This window comes from Rhincodon typus, chromosome 1 (genome assembly GCF_021869965.1).
Source record: "Rhincodon typus isolate 14 chromosome 1, sRhiTyp1.1, whole genome shotgun sequence".
In the NCBI taxonomy this organism is placed as follows: domain Eukaryota; kingdom Metazoa; phylum Chordata; class Chondrichthyes; order Orectolobiformes; family Rhincodontidae; genus Rhincodon; species Rhincodon typus.
In genome coordinates this window covers 160,820,272-160,839,432 of record NC_063332.1, presented here as the reverse complement: position 1 = coordinate 160,839,432, position 19,161 = coordinate 160,820,272, and the positions used below count along the sequence as shown (strand labels likewise).

The 19,161-nt window shown below is 41.6% G+C and overlaps 1 protein-coding gene across 4 annotated transcripts in view; it reads right to left on the bottom strand.

Moving 5' to 3' along the window:
* Positions 1-19,161, bottom strand: part of LOC109914802 (janus kinase and microtubule-interacting protein 1-like) — a 183,671-nt gene that overhangs the window by 43,770 nt on the left and 120,740 nt on the right. For 3 of the 4 annotated variants that reach the window (XM_048596484.1, XM_048596507.1, XM_048596493.1), the window contains 3 exons: positions 17,824-17,889; positions 5,762-5,830; positions 293-370 (listed from right to left, as the gene is read on the bottom strand). In XM_048596484.1, the coding sequence (XP_048452441.1) occupies positions 293-370; positions 5,762-5,830; positions 17,824-17,889 (213 nt within the window). The remainder of the gene's footprint in view (positions 1-292; positions 371-5,761; positions 5,831-17,823; positions 17,890-19,161) is intronic. The other variant, XM_048596499.1, reaches the window with a different exon arrangement.

The window sequence follows — 19,161 nt, the reverse complement described above, 5'->3', positions numbered from 1 at the left end:
CTTTTTTACAGCCTGGTGTACTCTTCATTTCATGTGTATCTGTGAAAATATTTACATTGAATGATTTAAAAGAACTGTGATATAATTGGCATTTGTTTTACTCATTAGTGATAATAATTGAGTCTTAGTAATTTCTTTTTGGAATCGTTTAAACAAGGAACCTCTGTCCCTCTCACTCCATCATTTTTACAGCTAGTATTTAATATGTACCACCTGCCCATTGCTGATATACCCATATTTCAAACTTTATTTCATCCTGACTGACAAATACGCTAAGGAATACTGATCCTACCATATAAGCATGGTCCAGAGATTGCTTCCTGTAATCCAGTTCCTCCTCTAGGTAGCCCTTCTGCTTGCTAAACTGCTCCTGGTAAAAGAGAATTAAACATTCAGCTTTTAACGCACAGCCTGAGTCTGCCAACTTTCATTTCAACTTGCTGAAAATCTGGTGCATCCCTTTAAATTGAACACCTCTTAATGTTCTGCTAAAAGGTCAACAGCATGAAAGAGTGGGCAGAATATTTGTTTCCAGTTTAGGATTCTGATGCTGGGATAAAATCCTACCCTACCCAGCATCAGGAAAAGTCACTGACAAGATGCTCAAAGAGGTGAGTGGGTAGAGGATAAATTCACCTCATGGCCCAAGGAAGTGAGTAGGCTCCCAGTGCTGGAAAGCATCTAGAGAGACAGCCTGCCAAAGAGGTAAGGGAGAGACAGGTAATGTCTCAAGAAGGAGGCGTTAAGAAGAGTTGAAAATAAAAATGGCCACAGCTGCCAAGCTCACCAGTGTGGAAGGAACACAGGGCAGTCTTTGGCAACAGTTATAAGCCATCTTTCTGTCTCAGTTCTTGAGGATGGGCTGGGAGAGTTTTCAACAATTCCAGAGCTGCCAAAGGACACAGCGTTTCTCTGGTTGTGAAAATTCCAGTCAGTGTGCGGGAGGAACCTCATGACTCCAATTAGCTACCTGCCACTTGAGGGTAGGGAGCCATTGTGGTTCCTGACCCAGAGTGTCCCTGAAGTAGGGCAATGCCATGCAGCTGTCCTTCGGTCTCACCTCTGCAACCATTTGAAAATCCCACTCCATTAACTCCGTCCCTCACTTCAGTGTCCACTTTAATAGCTTCCTGTCACCCCCAAACATGATGCCACCGCCAAACATAATCTTTTATTCTAAATGCAGAGAGTTGTTGGAGAAACTCAGTGGGTCTGGTAGCACCTGTGGAGAGAGAGAGACAGAGAATACATTTCCAGTCTGTCGCAACTCTTCTTCACAATCAAAGAAGAGGCACGCTGGACTTGAAATACTGACTTTGTTTCTCTCTCCACTGATGATGCCAGACTTGCTGAATTTCTCATAGAAATATACAAACTAGGAGCAGCAGGAGGCCATTTTTAGCCCTTCAGGCCTGCTCCACCATTCATTGCTGTAATGGCTGATACTCTATCTCATTGCTTTTTTCCCCATACCCGTGATGCCTTTAATATCTAAGATTTTATCAATCTCTTCCTCATAAATATTTAGTGACCTGGCCTCCACAGCCTCTATGGCACAGAATTCTACAGGTTAATCTCCCTTTGAGTGAAAACATTTTTCCTCATCTCAGTCCTAAATGTCTACCCTGTATTCCTGAGACTCGCCAATCAGTGAAAGCACTCATTCTGAAGGCACCACTCACTCCATAACACCCTGGTCCATATCTTCTGTCTTCCTGAACAACTGCTTCCCTTCTCACACCATCTTCCTAAGCAGCTGGTACTACACTTGCCCTTTTGCCTTCTTTATTCCCAGCATCCAGTGCCCAAAAGCACCATTCCACATGAGATAGTTTTTTTTTGATCAGTTTAACGTATAGTATTCGCTGCTCCAGATGTATTTTTCCCTGAAGTGGGGGGACCAAACACAGAGTGGATGATTGCTTTGCAGTCTGTAAGCATGACTGGAACCTTCCGCTCACCTCTTGTAAATTCATCGTCCCACTCCCACTTGCCCTCAGGCTGCCACTCAGTATCAATGCAGTTCAACTGAAAGTTAAGGAGCAGCATCTCATTTTTCCACTGGGCTTCTCTGTTTCTTTCCCTGCCTCTGTGCTTGCTTAAAACCTGCTACATCTCTAACATTTGATGAGACGTCAATGAGATGATATTTGACAGTTTTGATGAGACAACAAAGATCTGAAATGTGAACTCTTTTTTCTCTTCATGGATGCTGTCAGGTCTCCTGAACTTCCCCAGCATTGTCTGGTCATGTTCTCATCCTCTTTACTTGCTTGTTGGCACTTGTTTCTTACACTCATGTCACATTTTAGCTCGATCGGGACCTAATTGTCCTTAAAAATGTTGTAGTGGAGCTTCTTTCTGCTCACCATACCAAAGTGTGCCTCTCCCTTTTAAACCTTGCACAACACTGATAAACAGTTGTCCCACCTCCAAATCGGTGGGCATGCTTCGAGTGGAAGCTTGCTGCACGTATACAGAGGGTCCTCCAAGGAAATCAATCTGATCCTCTACTGATTCCCCTGGGATGGCTCCATGTAATACGCCACGCCACGATCTGTCTGGGACACACTCAGATATTCTTCCGGTCTTGGAGAACTGCAATATCATTCTTAGGCAGTGTTATTTTTTTTTGCTACTCCATGTGAGATGGTAGAGCATGGAGACTACTTCTTTGATCCCTCAGCTTCAGTTGAGATGCCTGACAGATGGAGCCAGTGGGCCAAATAGCCTCCATCTGCAGAGCAATGACTCTATCCAATTCTTTCTTTATAGATTTTGAGCAAAGCAAAGGTGAGGGGAAAGGTGTTGGCCCCACATTTGCTGCACACTTTGGGCTCTTTCGGAGAATACTAATCACTTTGTAACTCAGCGGCAATGTTGGCAATAAATGCAGCCTTACATCTTACTCTCAATTTCCCGTGTTTTTGTTTCGAGATTCATAATCCTCTCATTTGCACCTTCTGTAGACACATATTTTGCATCTTTACTTGTCCCATTACCAATTCCATGGGTCCAAATATTTTAATTTCTCTTGTCTCCAGCCAAGCAAATGCCTTCCCATTTGTTCTTTTACCACCTCCCTCCATCTCACTTGCTCAAAATCTCTCACATTTCTAATTTATCCCAACCCTGATGAAAAGTCATGGACCTAAAACATTCTCCCTCCCTCCGACTAAATGCAACTTGATCTGCTGAGAATTTCCATCATCGACAGTCTTTTCTTGCTGAGATACCAGATCACATCAAAAATACACATGAACATTACAGTTCACTGAAGGAGCAATACCTCAGTTTTAAAATTCTTAGGCTTGTTTTTGAATCCCTCCATGGACTACAGCCCTCCCAACCTCGGTCATGACCTCCAGCCCTACAACCCTCCAAAATCTCTGAGGCTTTAAAGTTCTGGCTTTTTATGCATCCTTAATTTTCATCATTCTACAATTTGAGCCCTGCTTCCAATCTAAAGTTTGGAATTCCCTTCCAAAATCCATTCCATTTCCCTATTCTCTCATTTCTCCCATAAAACTGACTGCTTATCAGACTTCTCAGAGGTCTACAGCACAGGAAAAGGCCCTTCAGCCTGTCAAGTCTGTGCTGATCAAAAACAACCACCGAAATATCCTAATGCCATCTTTCCAGCACTTGGCCCATAGCCTTCTGCGCCCTGGCATCACAAGTGCACATCTAAATACTTCCTCAATGAAGTGGGGTTTCCACATTTACCACCCTTACAGGCATTGAATTCCACATTCCTACCAGCCCTGGGTAAAACATATTTTCTCACATCTTCCCTAAACCCTATATATTAAATCTATGACCCCTGGTCATTGATCTCTCGACAAATGAAAAAAGTCTCTTCCTCTTTACCCTGTCTACCCTCCTCTCAATTCACACATCTCAATTATAACTCCCTCAGTCTCCTCTGCTCCACAGAAAACAACTCCAGTCTATCCAATCTCTCTTCATAACTAAAACTCTCCAGCCCAGACGACATCCTAGTAAATATCCTCTCTAGGGAAACCACATCCTTCCTATAATGTAGATTCCAGAATGGCACACAATACCTTGGCTATGGCCTAACCACCAGTTTATAGTTAGTCAAATTTTAACCGAGCTTTTGGTCACCTGTCCTAATATCCCCTTCTGTGTCAACTTTTGTTTGATGACCCTCCTGTAAAGCACCACGGGACTTTTTAAGCTGTATAAATGTAAGTTGTCAGGGGTGTCATGGGTTTTGCAGGAATCCCCTGTGGCTGCCTGAAATGTATATATGTCATAAAAACAGACAGCAACTCATGCTCATAAGCCACAAAGAGAATGATGTGGACAAGCCAGGGCATCAGCAAGACCTCAAGGGTTTTTATTTTACTCTTTCATGGGATTTGTTGACTATCTCCAGTTGTCATTGACTTGAGTGGTTTGCTCAATCATTTCAGAGGGCAGTAAAGAGTCAATGAATTGCAGTGGGTTTGGAATCAAATGTAGGCCAAACCAGAAAAGGACAGCAGGCTTCCTTCTCTAAAGAACATTAGTGAGCCAGATAGGTTTTTACAAACAATTGCTGAATAGCTACCATGGTTACCATCACAGAGATTAGTTTTGTATTTATATCTGTATCCCTGATTTAGTGATTGAATTTAAATTCCGACAATAGCCAGGGTGGGATTTGAAACTATGCCCACAGAACATCAGTCCTGTGACATTACTACTACACCATAGACTTTCTTAACATATTACCCTCATATTGCTCAGGTGAAGTTCCCTTTTTTTAATACATCTCCCTCATGAAAGCCTTTGTACTCAGGAGTAAGGAGGGGGATGATGGAGGAAATAATCTCCTTCTTTGTAAAATGCGACCAAGCTCTCATTTTGCCCCATTGGGTGCTACTCCTTGTCCACTCAACTTGTCCAGGGACAATGCTGAACACAAACTTCTCATTTTCACCTGGCAGCAACTGCTTCTCAAACTCATCCAGCTCCAGGAACCCCTCACCTCTGCCTCCCCCAGTGATCCTGGCAACGATTGCAGCTGACCGACTCTCACACTAACTTGCTCTTTCCGCAGTGTGAGTGAAAACCAAGAAATTCAAGGCTGCAGGGCCAAGAATCTCATTACCATACATTCTAACGATATGACAGTGCACTCGTCAAAAAGGGCCAAACTCTGTTTGGAAATGGAAGATCGGAGCGACTTCGTAGCAAGGTAAAGAAAATCAGAGGAAAAGGCTTCTGCACAGAAAAGTTTCCCAATTTTGAATGGATAAATTGCCAGAAATAGCATGAAAGGTGCAATATAAAAAAATCGCAATTATTACAGTGATACTTCAGAAATCCCTTCATTTAATCTACTTCTTCTCCTTTCTAAACACTGTGATTCACTAATCAGCTAAATCAGAATGGACTGCAGATTGATATCATTTGGTTAGTGACAATATGTGTTGCTATTTCTCCCAGAAGCCCTCACAGCATGCAACTACACTATTTCCTTATATGAAAATGCTTTGTGAGTTGCGTAACTTCCATGTTTTCATTCACAGCAGAATATGCATTACACATTTGAAACACAATAATGCTGTGAAATGTGCAATGATGAAACAAATTGTGTTCCAAAGTGCATACACAATCCACAGTATTTGTGTTATCAGTTAATATGCTTGCATATTAAACTCACTTAACAAAATTCAAATCTCCCACCCTGATCTTCCAATAGTTTCCTGACATCATTATATCCTTGTTGTGTTAACATGCATAAAGGTACCTTCTCATTCTCCAGGTCCAGCATCTTCTGATGAAGAGCAGCTTCTGTACCTTCGATTTGTTTCAGCCACTGTAGTTTTCAAGAAAGCACATCAAAGAGACGAATCAATAAGCAGTCGATCTTTATCCTGATGTACATAATTAACTAAAAAGGCCAAGAAAATTTGAGCCATGGAACAGAGGTCATAATTTCACCTTCACAGAAAATTAATTCAAATGCACAAGATCTGTTCAAGGCACTGGCCTTTTGTTTTGTTCACAGCTTGTGAAATGTTTCAGCCTCAGAAAAAAGCATCTTTTTTGGATTTCAAATGTGTTCTTAAAAACATTTAACATAATATGTAATATGTTAAGAGTATATAAATAAATGGTTTTGAGCCTTTTAAACAGCACAATTTTAGTGAAAAATGTTTCACAAAATTCAAATTCCGTTGGGAAGAAGTTACGTCAGACATTCCTCCTCACACCTACCATTATATTTTATCTGTAGTTTATGTAGCTTGTCACATGTACATGACGCTGATACACACAACACAATTGTTTACAAATAGGTAAGAAAGTGTTTTCATGAACTCTGTGTTCTTTGAGTTGACTGTCAAAATGGAAACACTAAGTCAATTTGATTGGAGATATTTTAACTCTGTTTATTTAGCGGAAAGCAAGCTGACAGGCATTTTAAATCCCCCTAAGAATTACATCTCTCTGGTTTGCTCTTTTTCTATAGTCTGTATTTTTAACTTGCTTTTCTGATCAAGAAGTCATGATACCTGTTAAAAATAGGCGCATTTCTTCTTTAAAGTGCTACATCAAAGCAGAAGTGTCAAGGATAGCACATTGGCACAGATAGAAGATTCGCTGGCTAGCAGGAAGCGAAGTATAGGCATAAATTGGCCTTTACCAGGTTGGCAAGATGTAACGAGTGGTGTGCCATAAGGATTAGTGCTCAACCTGAACTGTTTACAACTTATCTAAGTCATTTAGATGATGTGACAGAAGGTGTGATTGCCAAATTTGCTGATGTCATGAGGATAGATAGGAAAGTAAGCTGTGAATAAGGCATAAGGACACTTGAGGGGCATAGACAAAGTTAAGTGAGTAGGCAAAAATCTGGCAAATAAAGCATACTGTGGCAAAGTTGAAACTGTCCATATTGGCAGGAAGAATAAAATTAAGTATGTTAGCTAAATGGAGAGAGGCTGCAGAGTTCAGAGTTATCCTGGAATCTGGGTATCCGAGCACATGAATCACAGAAGTTAGTATGCAGGTACAGCAGGTAACTAGGAAGGCTGACAGAATGTTATCGTCTATCACGAGGCAAATTGAACACAAAAATACGCTTCAGTTGTATAGGGTTCAGGTAAGACTGCATTTGGGGTACTGTGCACAGTATTGGTCACCTATTTGAAGGAAGGATGTAAAAGTATTGGAAGCAGTTCTGAGGAGATTTACCAGACTAATACTTGGAGTGTGTGGTTTGCCTAATGAGGAAAGATTGGACAAGCTAGGCTCGTATCCACTGGAGTTTAGAAGAACAAGAAGCAACTTGACTGAAACCTATAAGATCATGAGGGTTCGTGACAGGTAGACATGAAGAGGGTGTTTCCTTTTATGAGACTATTTAGAACTAGGCTTAAAAATCAGGGCTTGCCCACTTAAAACTAGAGATTAAGTAACATGTTTTCTCTCAGACAAATCTTTTCCTTAAAAGGCGGCAAAGGCAAAGTCCTTGAATATTTTTTGGGCAGAGGTACATAGATTATCAGCAGTAAGAGGATTTCAGAATTTAAGTTACAGGCAGATCAGCCATGATCTAATTGAATGGTGCAGAACCCTCTGGAGGCTGAATGGCCTCCTCCTGCTCTCAATTCAAATGTGTGTGTGTGAAGCCCCAACTGATACTTTAACCCAGTGAAGGTCGTTGTGATAAGTGTCTGAGATGACGATAGTAAGAGGAAGACCCAGAGCCACAACTGGCGAATGCAGGTATGTTTTGAAACTGGCTTCTGATTTTCTCTGTTGGGTCGGGGGCTTCAGCAGCTGAACTGGGAGCTTGAGGATAAGCTTCTGTTTCAGGCTGCTTTGCTTCCCAATTGTGAATTGTGACTGAAATGCAATCCCCTTGATTTATCCAGCACTCAGGGCAGCATATCAGGGTCTTCTTTGATTGCTGCCCGATATTCTCGATCCCCCCACCGACCAATTGCCTGTTCACACTGGGTCTTGGGTGGGCAACTGACTGGGGAGTCAAAGCCTGCCATACTGCATGCTACTGAGATTAGTGAGGTTTGCTGCTCACGTCAGCTTCAGTTCACGCAAGTTAAAATGAAGTTTATGTACTCTATGTCCACTTGAAGACATGAGAAAACAGCCCAAGACAGAAAATGTGCATCAAAAATGTAGGGAGGCTTTGCTAAAACTGTACAAGGCACTAATGAGACTTCAGCGAGAATATTGTGAATAGTTTTGGTCCCCTTATCTAAGAAAATATACTGGAATTGGAGGCAGTCCAGAGAAAGCTGATACCAGGTTAAGGAGGGACTATCTTATGAAGAGAGTTTGAGTAGACTGGGCTTGTACTCATTGAAATATAGAAGAATGAGAGATGGTCTTATGGAAACATACAAAAATCTTAGGGGACTTGACAAGGTAGATGTAGGTGGCTTTTTTTCTCCTTGTGGGAAGGTTGAGGATCAAAGGGCATAATTTCAGAATAAAGGGTCACACATTTAAGACAGAGGTAAAGAGGAATTACTTCTCTTAGAGGGCTGGCAATCTGTGGAATTCTCTGCCACAGAGGGCTGAAGAGGCTGGGTCATTAAGAATATTTAAGGCTAACATAGACAGATTTTTAATCAGCAAGGGAATCAAAGGTTATGGGTAAATGGCAGGAAAGTGGAGTTGAAACAGAAAGGACTGCAGATGCTGGAAGCTAGAGTCAAAAAATGTAGAGCTGGAAAAGCACAGCAGGTCAGACAGCATCCGGGGAGCAGGGAAGTTTCGGGTCAGAACCCTTCTCAGGAGGCTTATCAGATTAGCTGTGATCTCATTGAATGATAGAGCAGACTCAATGGACTGAATGGCTTACATCTGTTCCCATGTCTTATGGTCATGTGATGATCACCTCAGGGAAGAAAACAAATTAGCTCAATCTTAAAATTTCAGAATAGACAATTTCTAGTCGGCACACAGAAAAATGTAAGCTCCTTTAACTGTGGCTTCTGAGATGACAATAAACACATTTATTCAGTAACCTGTCTTAATCGTCAGCATTTAAAATCTAAACCCATATCAGGAAGATTCAGTTCTTGATTATTTATAAATGTCATCTTGCCTCAAAGTTTATACTTTCAGCTAAGTAGCACACAGTCCACCACAAATTGTTGTCCCATTATTAAACCAAAGGAGAAAGAGATAGACCAGTAAATTACAGGTCAGTCAGTCTAGCCTCAGTGGTGGGAAAACAATTAGTAGAATTTAGAGGGACAGAATATATCTGCACTTGAGGAAATACTGATTAATCATGCATAGTCAGCATTTTGATGGAATTGTTTGAGGAGGTAGCCAGCAGTATTGATGAGGGTAATGCATTAGATATAATTTACATGGGCTTTAACATAGATTTCGATAAGGTCCCTCATGGCAGACTGACCAAGAAAATAAAGGCCCATGGGATCCAAGGCGAAAGCGTGGGTTCGACCTAAAATTGGCTAAGAGGCAAGAAATAGAGGGTGATGTGAGAGGGATGTTTCTGTGACAAAAATCTATTTCCAATGTGATTCTGCAGGGCTTGGTGCTGGGGCTCATGCTGTTTGGGGTGTACATTAATGATTCAGAGTTAAATGCATGGGGAATATGATCAAGAAGATTGCAGATGGAACAACAATGGCTAGCATAGTAATTAGTGAAGAGAAATAACTTTAAAGTGTTGGAGGACATCATAGAATTGGCCAGGTGGGCAGAGGAATGGTAAAGTTAGTTGAATATGTATATCAGTGACCTCTACTGTAGGACCAAGCTCCACAATGTCCACTAATGTTCACACTGTAGGCTCATATATATTAAAATGATACTTGGACAAGGTACTAGATCGCGACTAACTCACCAAGTCGTTCCTGCAGCAAAGGTATCAGAGACCTTAGCATAAGGCAAATGAATAGGAGGTTTGGTGCAAGCCAAGTAAATCAGGTATGTGTAGGCTCGGTTCCTGCTCTGTGATAAGTTAGGTGGTTTCCACCATAGTAGCAGTGGACAATTATAATCAGCTTCAGTACCCCAATGATATGGAGAGGGAAAATTAAAATAGCCCTCACCCCTGCTTACTGTTAGTAAGCTAGAAAGAAGGTCTTTCAATTAAACAGAGATAACACAGGGTGGAGCTGGAGGAGCACAGCAGGCCAGGCAGCATCAGAGGAGCAGGAAAGTTGACGTTTCAGGTCGGCAGAATGGTCCCAATCCGAAACGTCAACTTCCTGCTCCTCTGACGCTGCCTGGCCTGCTGTGTTCCTCCAGCTTGACACTGTGTTATCTCTGACTCCAGCATCGGCAGTTCTTCCTATCTCTTTCAATTAAACATTTTTTTTTCGCAGTTTAATCACTGACATAATGTGGGAAACACAGCATTCAATTTGTGCATAGTAAAGTTCTACGAACATCACCTTGGTAATGATTAGGTCATCTGGTTTACTGATGTTTGATAAAAGATAAATATTAGTTAAAATAATGGGTAAAATTCCCTCTTCACCTTCTGATAATGCCATGGGATCTTTTGTATCCACTTGAGAGGGCTGATCGGTCTCTACTAATGTCTCATCTGAATAGGGCACCTCCAACAGTGAAGCACTCCCTTAGTAACACAGTAATGTATCAGCCTGCATTAAATGCTCAAACTGCTGGAATGAGGCTAGAACACAAAAAGCTTTCATCTTGGAGGCAAAAGTGCAAGTACTGAACAACAGCTATATTATGTAAGAAAGAACTGGATGAACTGTGAATTCACCAACTGTCCTATCCAGCCCCAATTACCCACTAATCATTAAATATGCCAGCTTACAAAAATAATGTAATAAGTATTGAGGTCTTATAGTTCAGCTATATTGTTTTTCTTTTGGACTGTAAACTGGAAAATGAAAGTTGGATACTGCTACATAGCTAAAACTACCAGGAGCATTTTGCAACTTGAAGATCAAGTGGACTTATGTAATGTACACATTCATTACACAGCATTACATTACTATTCAGAGTAGTGAGGTGGAATACTTTATGAGACAGAACCATAACAGAAATCTTGGCATTAAGGGAAAACTGCCTAGTAACAGCTTTTTTGGATTTGCTTTTTAAGTTGCAATTTCACAACCCTATAAGTGCACTCAGAGATGTCCAGAAGCCTGCAGACAAGGAACATCACTCTGTCTTTTCTTCACATGAATAAGATAACACAAACTTTGAGACTCTAGAGACAGAACTGAAAAGACAAGACCTAGGTCCACTCGATCAGCTACTGAAACAAAGATTGGCCATTGTTTTGTGGACAACATCATGTCATCATTGATAAAACTCAAAAGAACATGAGAAAAAAAACTCAACTCGCTCGTTTGGTCCAGACTTTGATATACAGAATTTGTTTCTTTACCTGTCTGTATTTTCTACCCTTAATATTTGTGTCTGTTTCTGTCAGTCTAATTCGTCAATGAATGTGTGTGTTTGGGATTTAAAGGGTTGTAGCTTAAATCACACGGCAGTAAATTAGTAATGTATTTTTTGTCATTTGTTAAAGAATAAGTCTGTTTACATTAAGTGGTTACTTTCCCGTTAATGATGAAACCTGGTGTGTGTGACCCTTGTCCTGAATAGCAATCCATCAGGCAAGTTGATCACCCTGATAGTTTAATTAGGTATTTACACATTTCTAATGACTTGTGGAATAGTGGGGCTTGATTATTGATGCACTCTTTCTAATTGAATTATGACAAAAATCATATTAAAATAACCAGAATTCTTTGATGTTGAGAATCTCTCTGCAGCAGTTACAAGGTTTGAGTCTTATGGTGAACTCATTCCCGGAGTTTTAGGCTAACTGACAATTTTCCATGGTTCAAGTGTTGTGAGGAGCTGTAGTTTGCCTCCTGCTCTTTGGAGAGTTGCTGGGGTCTTCAGTGTGAAAGGGAAAACATTGCACATTGTGTATAATAACCAAACCTCCTGGCATCCAGCATGTTTGGGTAACTTTCAAGTGACTTTATTTTCCAGCTTCTTCTCAGTAATTGCAAACAACACCTCCAGGTCAGCAACCTGCAACCACAGGTCATACAGGAGGATCGAGGATGTAGCCAGTTTGCAGTCGGAAATAAATTATTGGCTTGCATTACATTACAATTCCATTACCTCCACAGCACTAGTATCACAAGGGCACTGACAAGACTCATCAACACTTCCAGACTCTCCATGATATCTGCATTTACCTTATCGTGCTATAAGACAAATGAAAGCATGGCCCTTGTTAGCATTGTTGTTGTGCAGTTGAGGCTGTTATTGTTCATGTGGGTTGGTGAATACAGCTATATAGCCCATTCTCACTCCTGTGGAGACAGTATTACAGGTTGCTGCAGACATTCAAGGTGCATAGCATTGATGTAGTGACCTCCTGTGAAAGTCTAACGACAGAAATCAACAGCTTCCAGATGCGTTTTAACATCATTAGCCCATCAGCCCTTGGCTGATTAATACTCCTCCTACTTTGCTTCATTTGACTCCTGACCTTTATTCATTTAACCAAATCAATATATCCTCCTGTCCCTGTCTTCCTCACACATTTATCAAACTTCTCTTTAACTCATTTATGATATTTGTCTCAACTGCTCCTTGTGCTAGCAAGCTCCACATTCCACGACTTTCTGGGATAAAGAATTTCCTTTGAATTGTCTTGAAAAAGCAACACAGCGTTAAAAATTCTTCATTCTTCAGGATGCACTCAAATTCTGTTCACTGCCATCAACTGTACCAGAGTGTGTTACTATTTAGTGCATAACCTCCGCAAATATTGTATTGTATAAAATGTTAGTTACATAAAGATTAAGGTAGAATTGATCAGTGGATTTTAATGCCTTCCACAAGAGAGAGTTTGCTGCTTGAGGGTGGGGGGTAGGTTATCACTTAACCAGGTGCCAAATTTGCCTCGATTTAGTCCAGGCCTGAAAGCCTGGTGGAGGTAACTAATACCCTTTTATAGTCCTCGGCCCCACCTCTGCTGTGGAACAGTCACTGCGCGGGGAATCTGAAAAGGGAATCTTGTTGTTTGTGATTATGGACTCCAGGGGAAGGGGAAGGGGCGGGGTGCGAGGATGGGGCCGGGGATCCCTCTTTGTCAGGCACCCAATGTCTGATTGAGGAATGCAGCACTGGGAAAGGGGGACCTGCTAAGAGACAAGGCCCTGCCCTTCTACCATTACATTCCTTTCTACGACCCTCATCCCACCTCCACTGACCTGTGGTTTGGATCCCCTCACTGATTCTGACCCTCTGGTGGGGACACTACCAGCAGGTGCCACCTGTTCCTCCCCTGGCACCCACAGGAGAGAGGAGCTGCCAGCTTTTAATTAGCCAACAGCTCTTGGGGATGGGGGGCAGAATTTTCACCAGGGAAAGGCCCACTGCTGGTCACTGACTAATACTTAATATGGCATGGGCTTCCCCAAGGGAGGAGACATGAATCTCTCACCAGGTCTGCACCCAGCAGGCAAGCCCTTGCCACCTGGATTAAATTACACCCAAATGGTAAAATTTTAGGCAAGGGGACAGGGATTAAGGAAATCAATCACCAAATCCTCATCTTAGTATGGCAATATTGAGATGTTACAAAGGATGGAATGTGCAAAATGACTTTCTTACAAATGCCAATTAACACACTGAGCTCATGAGACACCACTGGAGCACTCTTGAAAATTAAAGCAAATGCATGTGAAGGAAATTAATTTGGAAACATCATCTGGTTACACCTAAATAATAACAGAAAATGCTCATCTGGTCAGACAACATCTGCAGAAAGACAAGCAGAGCTAATGTTTCAGGTCAAGAACCCCTCATCAAAACTAAAAGGTGATCAACCTGAATTTTTAATTCTGTTTCTCTCTCCACAGATACTGCCCTGAGTTGCTGAGTGCCACTAGCATTTTCTATTATTATTTCATTGATCCAGAACCCTGCAGTTCTTGCTTATATTCGAGCGGGTGATTAATGCACATTCTGGGGTTTGGCTTACTCTTCGCAAAATGCAGCTGAGCCAGCATTCACTGTGGTCTGGGTAGACTGGAAGAATGGATGGCAGTGCGGGGAGCTGTTACAACAGCATGCTCAAATTTTTAATGACTAGAAATTCTGGGGATGGGTGCATGCCATTTTAGAGATTCTATTGAATACCAAATGTATATCACTGTTAATTTCTGTCACAATTCCTGGAATTTATTTCCATAATAAGTGCTCAGCAGGTCATACAGTTGTAGCTTGATAAAAAAAATCCCATGAGAATGAATGCAGTTAGTAATATCTATTATTACAGCCGCAATGTTTACCAGACAATAGCATGCTAATCAGATTGCTTTCCTGTGACTGAAGCAAAATCTGCCTCTAATGTGTTTTTGACACCCATGACTGCATCTTATTATAAGAAGCTTCAGTAAGCAGGCTGTATGTAACCAATCTGGGGACATTTGAAAGGTATCCGTTTCCACTATATCCTATCATAATCAGCTTCATTAGATGACAGAGGTTATTCTAAGAGATTGAGGTTTTCTAACTTTTGGATAAAACCAGAGACTCCTAAATGGGGAAAGATTTAACTGCATTATTAGAAAAATAAATGGCCAGCTTAATGGCAAAATTGTTGTGCAGTACAATAATGACCAAGATAAAATTCAGTGACATATCATTCTCACCACCAAGATGATCTATTTCGACCTTTGTAATATAACTTGTATCTGTCCCAGCTAATATGCTGCTGACACCCTCGTCCTCAACTTTGTTAACGGTAGACTCAACTAGTTCAATACTCCAGCACCTTCCTGACGTTATAATGAAAATCTCTCTCTCTCTCTCTCTCTCTCACACACACACACATACACACACACACTCGCAGACCATACTATTCCAAGCTCTCTTCCCCTCTGGTTCTGACTGCTTGTGTAGCCCCAATTTTAATCACTTGACTTGCTTTGCTTTAGGCTGTGTGGCCAGACTACCCTCCATGAACTCTCTCAGCTCTTTTAAAAAGCTCCTTGAAATGTACCTCTGAGCAAGTGTTTAGACATCTGTCTATGCAGCTGAATGCCAAAATTTGTTTGAAAATGCTCCTGTGAAGCAACCTGGGATGTTTTACTGTGAGACACTGCACATGTACAAGTTGTTATTATTGTCAAAACAGTAAAGATAACAGCAATCATTAAATGATGTGCTGCTGCAGTAGTGCAGGAGTCTAGGGATCTGCAAGTGATCAGATCAACATCATGTGAAGTTACAGACGGATTGCTAATGAAGTCTTTCACATTAATACATTCCCCTATGGTTGAGGAACTGGCCAGACAGCAGCTTGTTTTCTCAACCGCAAGAGGAGCCACGTAGAGCTGTGTAAGCCAAAATACAATGATGATGAAGACTACGAAGCAAACTCACACAGTTAAAGTGCAGCTTGTATGAACTGCATAAAATATTGATCACAAGCATGTTTGTTACATCTTTCTAGAGTGAACCCATGATTTTATTCTTAGTGGATCCATGCCATCGCTTTTCTTTTTGGTACATAGAACATAGAACATTAAAGCGCAGTACAGGCCCTTCGGCCCTCGATGTTGCGCCGACCTGTGAAACCAATCTGAAGCCCATCTAACCTAAACTATTCCATTATCATCCATATGTTTATCCAATGACCATTTAAATGCCCTTAAAGTGGGCGAGTCTACTACTTTTGCAGGCAGGGCATTCCACGCCCTTACTACTCTCTGAGTAAAGAACCTACCTCTGACATCTGTCCTATATCTACCACCCCTCAATTTAAAGCTATGTCCCCTCGTGCTAGCCATCACCATCCGAGGAAAAAGGCTCCCACTGAGCACCCTATCTAATCCTCTGATCATCTTGTATGTCTCTATCAAGTCACCTCTTAACCTTCTTCTCTCTAACGAAAACAGCCTCAAGACCCTCAGCCTTTCCTCATAAGACCTTCCCTCCATACCAGGCAACATCCTGGTAAATCTCCTCTGCAACCTTTCCAATGCTTCCATATCCTTCCTATAATGCGGTGACCAGAACTGTACGCAATACTCCAAGTGCGGCCGCACCAGAGTTTTGTACAGCTGCAACATGACCTCGTGGCTCTGAAACTCAATCCCTCTACCAATAAAACCTAACACACCATACGCCTTCTTAACAACCCTATCAATCTGGGTGGCAACTTTCAGGGATCTATGCACATGGACACCGAGATCTCTCTGCTCATCCACACTACCAAGAATCTTACCATTAGCCCAGTACTCTGTATTCCTGTTACTCCTTCCAAAGTGAATCACCTCACACTTTTCCACTTTAAACTCCATTTGCCACCTCTCAGCCCAGCTCTGCAGCTTATCTATGTCCCTCTGTAACCTGCAACATCCTTCCGCACTATCCACAACTCCACCGACTTTGGTGTCATCCGCAAATTTACTAACCCATCCTTCTACGCCCTCATCCAGGTCATTTATAAAAACGACAAACAGCAGTGGCCCCAAAACAGATCCTTGAGGTACACCACTAGTAACTGAACTCCAGGATGAACATTTCCCATCAACCACCACCCTCTGTCTTCTTACAGCCAGCCAATTTCTGATCCAAACCGCTAAATCACCCTCAATCCCATGCCTCTGTATTTTCTGCAATAGCCTACCGTGGGGAACCTTATCAAACGCTTTACTGAAATCCAAATACACCACATCAACCGCTTTACCCTCATCCACCTGTTTGGTCACCTTCTCAAAGAACTCAATAAGGTTTGTGAGGCACGACCTACCCTTCACAAAACCGTGTTGACTATCCCTAATCAAGTTATTCCTTTCTAGATGATTATAAATCCTATCTCTTATAATCCTTTCCAACACTTTACCCACAACCGAAGTAAGGCTCACTGGTCTATAATTACCAGGGTTGTCTCTACTCCCCTTCTTGAACAAGGGGACAACATTTGCTAGTCTCCAGTCTTCTGGCACTATTCCTGAAGACAATGACGACATAAAGATCAAAGCCAAAGGCTCTGCAATCTCCTCTCTAGCTTCCCAGAGAATCCTAGGATAAATCCCATCCAGCCCAGGGGACTTATCTATTTTCACACCTTCCAGAATTGCTAACACCTCCTCCTTATGAACCTCAATCCCGTCTAGTCTAATAGCCTGTATCTCAGTATTCTCCTCGACAACACTGTCTTTGTCTTTGTCTTTGTACAGTGATGACAAGAACAATAATTGGATCTTCGGTAACTAATAAGTTTAACCGAAACTCTTGGCATCTATCATTAATCCAGAACTTGACAGAAGGAGCTACCAATACGATACAGTACATAAATCTGTAAGCTTAAATACAGAAAGAACTGCTAGAATAATGAAACTAAGCAGCAAATTCAGAGACAGAATGTCAGGCACATATTGAAATGGTCACTGTGTTCTCAGGCAAGGAGGGTGAGAAGGTGGGACCTTCATAGTAACCTTAGTCAGTGGAGGAATTGAATTCATGTTGCTTCAGTCACACTCAATCAAAAACCAGCTGTCCAGCCAATTGAGCTAACTGACCCCTAGTCTCTATGCATGTGAACAACAGACAGGTGAAAGACCCATGGGACCTCAAGCTAATGCACTCTTACCAGATACATTTTACGCAAACAACTCCCACCAAAATGGCCGTGTAGTGAGACTGGTGATGAGTACAAAGAATGATCAATCTACTTTCTGAATGCTTTATTCCAGTCTGCAAACTAACGTAAGTGGGTACACATTCAGGTGTATGAATGCACTTCCTGCTTTGTAGAACAATCATGATTTGGAAGTGTACCTTCTCACAAAGCGAAAGCACAGTACGAGCTTGAATTACTGCAACCTGCTCTTCATTTCTTAGGTTCTGCAACACAAAGATGCATAAAGTATTGAAACTCAGCTTGAATGGCATAGCACAAACATTCATGATTTGTTGGGAGGGAAAAGTGAGATGAACAGATGAGTCAGATGCTTCACACAACTTCAACCCCGATTCAAATAAATTCTCCATGCACTGACTTCATATACTACACATGCACACGTATTAAATTGTGACCTCTTAAGTCCACTTTGGAGGAAAGGAAGACTTGCATTTATGTAGCACCTTTCACACCCTCAGGATTTTTCAAAAACATTCTATTATTTGAAGCTTAGTTACTGCTCTTATGCAGGAAAAGTTTTCACACAGCAAGATCTCAAAAGCAGCGCTGTGATAATGGCTAATTTTTAGTGATGTTAGTTGAGGGATATCTGTGGGCTAGGATCCAAAAGAGAACTGCACTGCTCATTCCAATTGTGCTGGGATCTTTTACATCCTCCTGAAAAAAAAGATGTTTAGTGTCCCATCTAAACAAAAAATCAAGGAGATCTGGCAACCATGCTCTGGGGTACAAGTAAGCTAAATGTTCAGATTTTCTGGGTAAAACGGCATTTTCACTGCATTGCATTTTGTCATATTTGACCAGTCACAGGTAACGCATTTTTTATGCTGAAAGAAAACCAAATGTTTCAATATTAATTTACTAAAAATAAATTTTGATTTAATTAATTAAAAAGGTACAGTCTCCTACCAACTGCATCTTGGTACTGTCAGTAACAATGTCTGAGCTGCAAATTCCATTAAGTTCAGTGTCTCTGAGACAGAGGATGATAGTGGTGAAAGGGAGAGAAAAAGATTGCTGCACTTTGGCACACTTCCAAACATTCCACAACACAATACTCTTATTTTAAACAAAACAACTTATGCCAAGTGTTTTGTTGAGAGCATCAGAGAAAAAAATCATGTTGCTGAAAAATTTGTTTCTGTTTCTCACAAATATATGAGATCTCATACAGAAACCCTACAGTGCAGAAACTGGCCTTTCGGCCCAACAAGCCCACATCAACCCTCACAGCATCTCACCCCAGGCCCATCCCCTAATCTACACATCCCTGAACACTATGGGCAATTTAGCATGGCCAATCCACCTAGTCTGCACATCTTTGGACTGTGGGAGGAAACCGGAGCACCCAGAGGAAACCCACACAGACACGGGGAGAATGTGCAAACTCCATACAGACAGTTGCCCGAGGGTGGAATTGAACCCGGGTCCCTAGCACTGTGCTAACCGCTGAGCCACCCTGCTGTCCATTCTCA